The 10144-nt window shown below is 46.9% G+C and overlaps 1 protein-coding gene across 1 annotated transcript in view; it reads right to left on the minus strand.

Moving 5' to 3' along the window:
* LOC117245466 (peptide methionine sulfoxide reductase MsrA 1-like) overlaps positions 1 to 6631 on the minus strand; it is a 14056-nt gene extending 7425 nt beyond the window's left edge. The window contains 2 exon segments of the mRNA XM_033519632.1: positions 6434 to 6530; positions 6620 to 6631. Coding sequence (XP_033375523.1) covers positions 6434 to 6530; positions 6620 to 6631 — 109 coding nt within the window.
* Positions 6632 to 10144: the final 3513 nt, after the last annotated feature.

Consider the following 10144-nt stretch of genomic DNA (forward strand, 5'->3'; position numbering starts at 1 on the left):
CTGGGATCCCAAATCCTCCACCCTGGGATCCCAAATCCCCCACTCTGGGATCCCAAATCCTCCACTCTGTGATCCCAAATCCTCCACTCTGTGATCCCAAATCCTCCACTCTGGGATCCCAAATCTCCCACCCTGTGATCCCAAATCCCCCAGTCTGGGTTCCCAAATCCCCCACTCTGGGATCCCAAATCCTCCACTCTGGGTTCCCAAATCCTCCACCCTGGCCTCCCAAATCCTCCACCCTGTGACCCCAAATCCCCCCAGTCTGGGCTCTCACATCCCCCACTTTGGGCTCCCAAATCCCCCACTTTGGGCTCCCAGTTCCCCCAGCCTGGGCTCTCAGGTCCCAGTTTTTCCAGCCAATTCTCCTTTCTGACTTTATCTCTTTGCTAAGATGTAAATCTGAGATGAACCCACTCTCTCCAAATGACATTTTTTCAGCAGTCCCTGCCCAGCCCCAGATGATGCCGAAGCCCCAGGGTTTGATGCTGAAACACAAAAGGTGTTTGAGGAGGGCTGGAGGTGAAACATTGGGGTTTTTTTCCCTGTTTAAACTTTTGAAATGAATATTTCAAGCTGAGAAGTCAGCTGAGCCACCGTGATCAGCTTAAACCCCCGTGTGGGTTTTAGGCAGAGCCTAATTTGAGCCACGACTGCCAGCAAGGTGAGAGTGGAGTGGGGACAGATCTCCTGATGGATTAATTAGCTTGGGAGTGATCTCAAAAGAGGGGAAATAAAAGCCCACAACAGGGATTAATATCAGCCAGACTCCAGTGAGTTTGGGGTTTGGAGGACATCCTGATTCCCTGATTCCTGCTGCCAGGAAATAAGTTTGTTGCTTCAGCTTCCACTGACAGCAAAAGCCAAAGTCAATTCAAAATGCCCTCCTGAAAATGATTCATCTGGGGAACATTATACATGAAAAAAGAAAATAAAATAAGATGATGATGGCAGGGAACAACAGAGTTGCAGCAACATCTTCATTACAAGGTGTTTTTCTCTTTAATGGAGCCAAGCATCCACTGTCATGTGCAACAGGCAGCAGGCATAATTCATCACAGAAATTAAGAGTGCCATCATCATCATCATCATCATCATCATCATCATCATCATCATCATCATTATTATTATTATTATTATTATTTCAATATTATTATAGTTATTGTTACATTAACGTTATTATAATATTAATATTAATATTAATATTATTATCGTTATTATTATTATTTTAATCACATAAAAGGATTCTCCAGGGTTTTACAATTTTGTGCTCACAGGAAAAAAGACCCAGAGACAGAAAAGGTGCAGTAAGTGATTGCACAATTGGAGGTTCCCATTTCTCTTCTGGCTAGCTGGGATATTGCTGAATTAATATTTTCATTCAATTACCTCTCCTCTGTTATATATTCACAGACCTGTTGCTTCTAATTGAGGTGGGTGTGTTTGCTGCCTGCTAAATCCTGGATGGAGGAAGCAGGAGATGTTCAAATTTGGGAAAATGTTTGGCTCAGCTGGGTGCTTGGAGGAACTAACCCTGGCACTTGGGAGATTTTGGGGTCCAGCACCCCAGAGCTGTTAAAAGCTGCTGTCACAGGAGCATGGGGGTGTTAAATCCAGTGGGGATTCTTGGAATTTCCAGTGGGATTCCTGGAATCTCCCTCCAGACCTGAGCCAGGTCACAGTGCCACCGAGCAGTGACAAAGTGCGGTGGGATTTGCCAGGCAGAACAAACCTGAAGGTTCTGGACCTCAGGACAATCGGTTCTGTCCTTTCCAGAGGCCTCTCTGTGCTCACTGCTTTTCTTCCCCAGCCATTTCATCCCTTTTTTCATCCTGAAGAGCCAAACCAGCCCCATTTCCAAGCAGCTGAGGCCAGTGACCTCCTGTCACTCCAAAGCTCAGGGCAGAGTCTGAGCCCGGCACACAAACCACGGATTTATCCAGGAATTTCTCCTGTCACCAGGCAATCAAACGTGGAGCAACACCAGAGCCCTGCTGCAGGATAAGGTGTGAACACCTCCTGTCCTCTCAGTCCAGCTGCTGGCAGAGCTCTCTGACCTGGCACTGTCCTGCCTGTGACAATTGTCACTTGGATTGCCACCAGCCTCGCCACGCTGCAGAAATTCAGCATATGCTGAGAGGAGCAAGGGCTGCAACGAGGCAACTCGTGATTCCAGGCATGATATCGAGTGGGGAAAGAGGAAAAAAGGGGAGAAACCTGCTTAAGGCTTGCTATTTTTAAACTAGAATTAATAAAACAACGTGCATTTAGGTGGTGAAAAACACCTAACAGCACAGCAAGGTTCCATATTTATTTGCTGTCACTGATTTGAGAGCAAATTGGCTCAGGTTAGAAGTCAAAGAAAGATTCTTCTGCTGCCAGCACTGCACACTTCAAGAGATATCTGAAAATCAGGCTTCTCACCTTATCATTGTTAAAAGACTGTGCAATCAAAATGTAAGTGACAATTCAGCTGATGCACGAGCAGAACGAGATGCCAGCTCACTCTCCCGTAGCTACAGAAGCTCTGTAAAGCTAACAGGATTTTAAAAACATTTTGTCAGAAAAAATAAGTGGCTCTGACAGAGCTGGGGAGTGGGCAGAATAATAATGCAGTGCTCTGGAGCTCCTGGTGACAGGTGCATTTCTGGGGCTGTGACACACAGAGCTGCCCTCCCCGCTCCGAGGGAAACAACATTTGCAAACATCGCTGAATTTAATCCTTCCAGCAGTGCTGAGCTGCTTGACAAGGGTTAAAATAATAACTGCATCAGCACTGGGAGCAGAATTTGCACCTGCACATCTCCAGCTTCAAGCTCAGCTGTGGCATTTTCCTTAAATGTTCCTAAAGCAGAAGGTTTGGGGCTTGGTTTGAGCAAGTGCCTGGAATTCTGCAGCTTTTCCTTGGGAAATCCTGCAGCTTTTCCTTGGGAAATCCTGCAGATAATCCTTGTATAGATACATTTGATATTGTTGGCTTTTCTCAAATATTAAAATGAATGTTATGTGTATCAGAATGAGAAATTTTTGTTGTATTAATGTAGTTTTCTTTATTTCTGTTATTGATGAAATTTAGAAATAGTGGTGTAATACATAGATGTTAGGTTATGGCATAGTATTAAAATAAAAACTTCTTTTGTTTGTATAACCCAAAAACTGAGAAAAAAAAAACAGCTGGAGAACTCCTGCATTTGTAAATTATCTTATCCAGATGAAGACAGCAGTGAGCAGAGCTCTGGGGGAGGAATTTATTGCATTTCTGGGATCAGGGAATGTAAATCTCAAGAGGATTGATCTATTGGGAAGGGGGCAAGAGAAAACTGAACAGAAGAACCCCAAAAATCCTGAGAAGAATGTCTGAATATGTGTGAGAATTTATGGATATGAATGAGAATTTATGGATATGAATGAGAATTTATGGATATGAATGAGAATTTCTGGATATGGAGCAGGGTTCTGTTTTTAAGGGACAATCCTTTATCAGTGAGGTGAATGCAGACACACCCAGCCCTACCTGTACACTTTATTTTTTATCTCCTAATTGTCTTTTTTATTAAACTTTTAAATTCTATAAAAATGATCTCAACCTCATTTTTCACATCCTGAACACCCCCCCAAGCCGTGCAGCCGGTTTGGAGGCACTGGAACCTCCAGTTCCAGCAGAGATCATCCCCCCACCCTCGTGGAGCACTTCCAGGGCATCATTTCCAGGGAAATCATCCCACATCCCAAAGCCTGAACCGTCTTTACCCCACTGGAGGCCACGGGCTGGGCTGTTGAGCGTGGCACTTCTGATCACAAGCATCACTGATGAATAATTAATGCTGATGAAAGGAGCACAGCTTGTGGGTTTAAGGAAAGGGCTCTGGAGCTGCAGTGATTGTAAATGACAGCAATCACAGGAGTTCTGTGGGAATAAACTCCGTCCAGAAACGTGGGAGAGGCTTTGATGAGAGAGATGCCTTAGAAACAAGAGCTGGAGAACATTGAGCACCAGCAGGAATGTGAGAGCAAGTCACCAGATTAAAGTCCAGGAGAGGGGAATTCTGCCTGTGGAGCAGCTGGGAAATGCTTGGTTAGTGGCAAAGTTGGATCTCTGGAGAGATTAATGGGGTTGGGGATCCAAGTTTTCCTTCCTGGGCAGGGAAATGGGCAATGATGCTCTCTCCTGGCTGGCAGGAGAAGCAGGACACTCCATAGGAGCAGAATTCAGAGTTCATTTTTATTTCTGCTTGGACTAGAGGGAATATTTGATCCAGAGCAGCTCCCCCCAGGCTGAGGCTGCCAAACTGAAGGCTCCAAGTGAGCAGCAGCACATCCACAACAGCAAAATTTAATCACCCTTCAGGAACTTGATTGCTTCCCATGCACACAAACACACTCAAAAATAGCCCCAAAGAGGTTCCTCCCCTCCCACATGGAAGCAGCTGCAGAGAAATCTCAGCTTAATATTGACATTTCCAGCCTGGAGAGCACCCAGTTTGCCTCCTTTCCATCTGGAGTTTGGAATAAAAAGACACTTGATGTGACAGGAGGGGGAATGGGCAACAAAGCAAGGCCACACAGTGCCCTGTCCTCGTTTCTCACATCTCTGAAGGCAAAAAGGACAGAGAGGGCTGCACCAAGGGATTGTCTGATGCTGCCCTCCTTTATCAGGCACACTCAGAAGGAGGAAGAGCCCATGGAAAGGTTGAAATGTACCACGGAGCTGCTTTTCTGCAATTGTCTGCAAATCCTCCTGCTCCTGCATTTTTCCTTGAGAGTGCTCACAGGCACACTACAAACAAGCATAAGTACTGTCAATTGTTTTAGCATGATAAATGCATTTTAAAGCTTTCAATATTTTTGACTGTTTACTGGCACACTCCTTTGAGGAATTTTGACAAGCTCACCAGAGTGGAAGAGCTGCAAAACGTTTCAACTTGCTGCTGAGCCCCATGCAAATTCTCAATTACCCAACCTGGCTGTTGCTGGAGGGGGTTGAAAGAGCAAAGCCAAGGCCAAACCCACCCAAATCTTCTCCTGGCACAGAGGGGCTGGCCAGGGGCAGTGGCTGCTCACACCCAGCCCTTGGCAATCCCGAAGCTCCTTCCCTGAACCTCCCCAAGGGTTCAGGGGGATTCCTTGCAGCCCAGCTGTGAATGTGACCTTACCACCCCCACAGTAAAGCAAATTATTGTCCCTAATACCCCATCTAACCCTGCCCTCTGCCAGTCTGCAGACACTTGTGTCACCCCACACCCTGGGAAATGGTCTCTCTGTCATTCTTGTCCTCCTTCAGGTCCTGCAAGGCCAAAATTGGGTCACCCCAAACCTTCTCTTCTCCAGGCTGAAGGTGTCAGAGACACCTGATGCCATCCCCACCTTTGCTTCCCCACATCTCAGCCCCCAAAGCTGAGCAGGATCAGGGTTGGGTTTCACACAAAGCAGATCTCCACAGGCTGGAAGTTCCCCCCCAGGTCCTGGAGCTGATGTGGAGAAGGACCTGGACACCCACAGAGTGCAAATGAGGATGGGAGCGTTCCCCAAAGCCTCAGTCCCATCCTCTGCACTGGGGAAATCACAGAGGAACTCTGCTGTGCCCTGGTCTGGGTGAGGAGCTCCAGGAGATCATCTCTGCACACAGATCCCTTGGAAAGGAGCCCAGAGCCCTCTGCACAGCAGGAATTCCCCAGGGATGGGCAGGGAAGGGAAGGGAAGGGATGCTGAGGCACATTAGGGAGCAGAGCAGGGAAATTCTCTGAGTGCAGAGCAGCAAAAAGACAATTTATATCCCCAAATGCCACAAAAATACCCCAAAACCACAACAAGTATCCCACCAGAATGAGCAGGGGAATAGCACTGAAAGTGGCTCACATAAAAAAAGGTAATCTGCTTTAAAGAGTAAAATTATACAAGCCAGTTAGCACAGAGTATAAAGAGCTTTTAATATTGATTCACTCAATATTTCATGGAATTCTTGCTCAAGATTTCATGGAAATCTTGCTCAACAGTGGAGAAATGAGAGAGAAAAAGCTCAATTTGGTCGGGTCCTGAAGCCTACAAGCTCAGACAAATAGCAGCATTGTCAGCTGCGGGCTGGCTTCATGTTTTAATAAAGACACTTTGATTTCAGCACTGCTCCCAAGCACATTTGGTGCTGGCTCTGCTCAGAGGTGAGCCAGGCTGGGACTGGGAGCTGCTCAAGGGCTGAGATTCCCAGCTCTGCTCAGAGGTGAGCCAGGCTGGGACTGGGAGCTGCTCAAGGGCTGGGATTCCCAGCCCTGGACACGCACAGGTCACCTCCAGCACGGGGATTCAGAGCTTTGCTTCTCTGCAACAGCCAGAGGGACGAGATCAAAGCTGTGCCAGAGAGACAAACTGCCCTGGACTTGTGACTTTCAAATCCTCAGTAAAATTGAGTAAATCCTGCAGTAAATTGAGCCCCACTCACCGAACATGTTCCCGATGTGGCCGTTCTTCGTCAGCGGGCGCAGCTCGTTCTTCCCCAGGGCGTACTGCTTGTAGTTATCCCAGGCAAACTTCATCATCTGGGAGGGGAAAAGGGAATGAAAACAGTCAGCACAAGTGAGGATTTGCAAACCTGAGCTCTGGGAATTGATGGGAGTTTCCCACTCACTGCTAAAGCCATGGGTCATTAATGATAAAATCTTAATTCCCACTGAACACGGGGAGTGGGTTAGGTTGGATCCAGAGGTTGGATGAAGTCTCCAGCTCATCACTGCTGGTGAAGAACCTGGCACATCTCACACTTTCCACCCTGGCCTTGCAAACCACATGGGATTTGTAGAAAGCTGTCTCCATCCCTGAATTTCCAGCCTTTTTCTGAGAGCATCCCTATTTCAGAATGGTTGTTAAAATGGGCTAGGAACGTAAGGCCAAAGCTGATCTGTCCCTAAGTTCAGGGAGAAACCGATCTCAGGGACTGCACAGAGGTTTTCATTCCATTCATTAAAAGAATACATTCACAAGGACCAAATCCATGACATTTTATTATCTTCTATCAAAACTCCACTGTGCTTTCTTCAGAGAGCTCTGCAATGGGCTGGCTGATTTCTGAGCAGCCCCTTCCAACTCAAACAATTCCTTTTGGCATCTTTGAGCTTCCCCTGGGGGCTGTGGGGCAGTGCTTGTGCAAGTCCCAACACACACACACACACACACATCCCAGCTTCTTTTGTCCTCCTGCCCCTCTGGCTCCAGCTGGGAGGAAAAATTAAACCTACAAGTGTCCTTTGGGAGAGAGTGGGACTTGTCAGCTTCCAAGGAGTGCTTTAAATAAAGCTGATTTTTCGCACCCCCCCAGCCTGGCTCTGAGCAGTTCCAGCCCAGCATTGCACTGACCTGAACATCCTTTGATTCAATCCCTGGGAAAAACGATAACAAAGGGGAAGAAGGGGCTTCAGAGAATCAAGCATGTTCTCCAACAAAGATAAGAACCAGGCTTTTGAGGGGAAATGACAGTTTAAACCAAATCCTTCCTCCGCGGAGCGCTCCTGTCTCGTGTCTGCAGCAGCGTTTGCTGCTCTGTTTCAGGATCAGAACCTGCAGGTTACTTTGGTCTGAAATTCCTCCTCTCATCTCAGCTCTTACTCTGCCCTCCAGCTGTGTGTTTCACTAACCCAACATCACAAGCCCCTGGCAGTATCCTCCTTAATTAGCAAAAAGCCACGTCCCCAGATTCCCCCCTCCTTTTTAAACATCAAGCTTCCAAAGTAAAGTTTCCTGGAGCTGTTCATATGGAGGAGGATAAACATTTGCTGAACTCATTGATAACACTCAGGCTCCAACACCACCAGGAGATGGAATGCTGGACAAACAAATAAAGCCAATTTGGGGTTTAAAAACTCGGTGGGGGATGAATTAAATCAGTGGAGAGCTCTGCTGAGGAAAATGAATAATGACCCAGAGAGGGGGAAGAAACTCTCCCCAAAATGCACTCAAACACATCCCAGGCAGAAGACTTGAGGTGTTCACTTTATTTTGGCCAAATCTCTGAAGGGAAGTTCTCATTCTTCAGGGAATTGATTCTTCAGGGATTCAGGGAATCTCTGAAATCTCTAGAAGGGAAGTTCTCATTCTTCAGGGATTCAGGGAATCTCTGAAATCTCTGAAGGGAAGTTCTCATTCTTCAGGGAATGGATTTTTCAGGGATTCAGGGAATCTCTGAAATCTCTGAAGGGAAGTTCTCATTCTTCAGGGTGAATCCTGGAGGAGCTCTGGCCTGTCCCTGGGCAATGCAGGGTGAAGGTTTGATGTGTCAGAGCTGGATCCTGAGGCTGCCAGCAGGAAGGATGGTGTTTTTAAAGGCAGCATTCCCACAGCCAGCAGCACCAAAAGGAAACAGCCAGGCACCTCCTGGGCTCATTTCTCCTCTCAGAGCTGAGGAAGGAGGACCCTCCCTTCCATGGGGAGCCTGGACACGCAGAGGATGTGGAAATGATTCTGTTTTGTTCCCTAAAACTCCTCACACTGTATTTCTGAGTCAGCCTCATTTTAAGCTGAGTGTGACATTTGAAGTTATTTCCTTCCCTGGGCTTCTTTAACCCCTCCACTGCAGAAGGTGCAGGGTGAACCACAACTCCCTGGTACCCAGAGCCTGCACAGTCTCCACACCAGGGAGGGGATGGAAAACCACCCCAGCCTTCCCTTCAACCTCCAACAGCCACATCAGGGAAAATCTCCTTTCCTCCTCCCCAAAGTGCCCCACTTCAGCCAGGACTCAGAGTTCTGATGGAGCCACCACGTGCAGCCCTCCTCTGCTTATTCAGCCATTCCAGCTGCTGCAACAAGTTCCCTCACCAAAAGATTTCTGTCTCCAGCTGTGCCTCTGCTCAGTCCTGAGCTGCTCAGCAGGGGATTCACCTCACCAGGATCCCTTCAGGTGAAGCTGGCTGCCTTTAAACCCCGCAGATTTGGGAGGCAGGATGCAGAAAGTGGCAGCTTTTCATCTCCCAGCAGCATCCCAGAGCTTTTCCTCTCTCCACTGACGGCTCCAAAAAAGCAGCAACTGGAAAAGTTGAAGAGCCAAAAAAGCATCTGCACCACTCTGCCCGTTCTGGCTCCCTGCAGCTGCCTCTCCAGTCCAAATTTAGCACCTCAGCTTCCAAACCACCCAGGGGATGCAGCAAAACCCTAAAAATGGGGGCTCCACATTCTCAGCAGCTTCCTCTGAGCAGAGATTCCAAATTCCAGGCTGGAAGGGAAGGGATGGAGGTGCTGGAGGGAGGGGGATGTGTGTGCTGAGGTGTTCCAGGCTCATTTCTGATGAGCCACCAGGATTAGAAGTGAATATTTTCTGCCATTCCAGTCCTGACACATCACAATACATCAGTGTTAACATTGTGCCACTTTGCATTTGAAAAATGGCACCGGAACCACAAAAATTATGGAAATAGATCCATAATTTCAGATTTTGTTCTCACCACTGAGCCATCTGCCACCTAATAGACAATTATCTATTTGGCCCTGGTGTTCTAAGCACTCTGGGTCTCAACTGATTTACAGCAGAGACTTCCAAATTTATAACTTCATTTGTCAGATGGCTCTTTCTGTTCTTTCACCTGTAAGTCACTTGTTACTTTGGAGAGTTTCAGCCAGACAAGTCTGTATTAAAATCAGCTAGAAATGACAAAACTGAACTCTGGAAACCTGCACTATCATTTTTCACCATTTAGATTCTTAGCTTTTTCTTATTCTTTGCTCCATCCAAACCCAAAAAGGAGCTGGCTTCCAAGGCCACCTGAGTTTCACAGAGGCAGCAGCAGAAAAAAAAGCATTTAAAGCATCCAGGAAATGAAGAAATAGGTCTTGGGATTAAAAACTTGACCAAGAAAGTGTTTTCATTCAGAAGAGATGTGTAAATCTTCAGCACATTTCCTAACTAAACCACTCCAGATCTCTGGGTTTATGGACTTGCAAAAAGCAGAGAGATGAGAGGGAAGAAGAGAAAGCTTCCCCCAACCATCCTTTTGTTAACAGGGAAGATTTCCAAATGCAGAGCATTCCCAAACAGCTATTTGATTAGTTTGATCCATCTAGACTGGGATAATTAATAAATGCTTAAAAGATGAAATCTATATATACCAACCAATCAGCCCCTTTCAAGCACTTCCAAGGAACATTACACAAAGCCATTATCTTC

This window comes from Parus major, chromosome 23 (genome assembly GCF_001522545.3).
Source record: "Parus major isolate Abel chromosome 23, Parus_major1.1, whole genome shotgun sequence".
Taxonomy (NCBI): Eukaryota; Metazoa; Chordata; class Aves; order Passeriformes; family Paridae; genus Parus; species Parus major.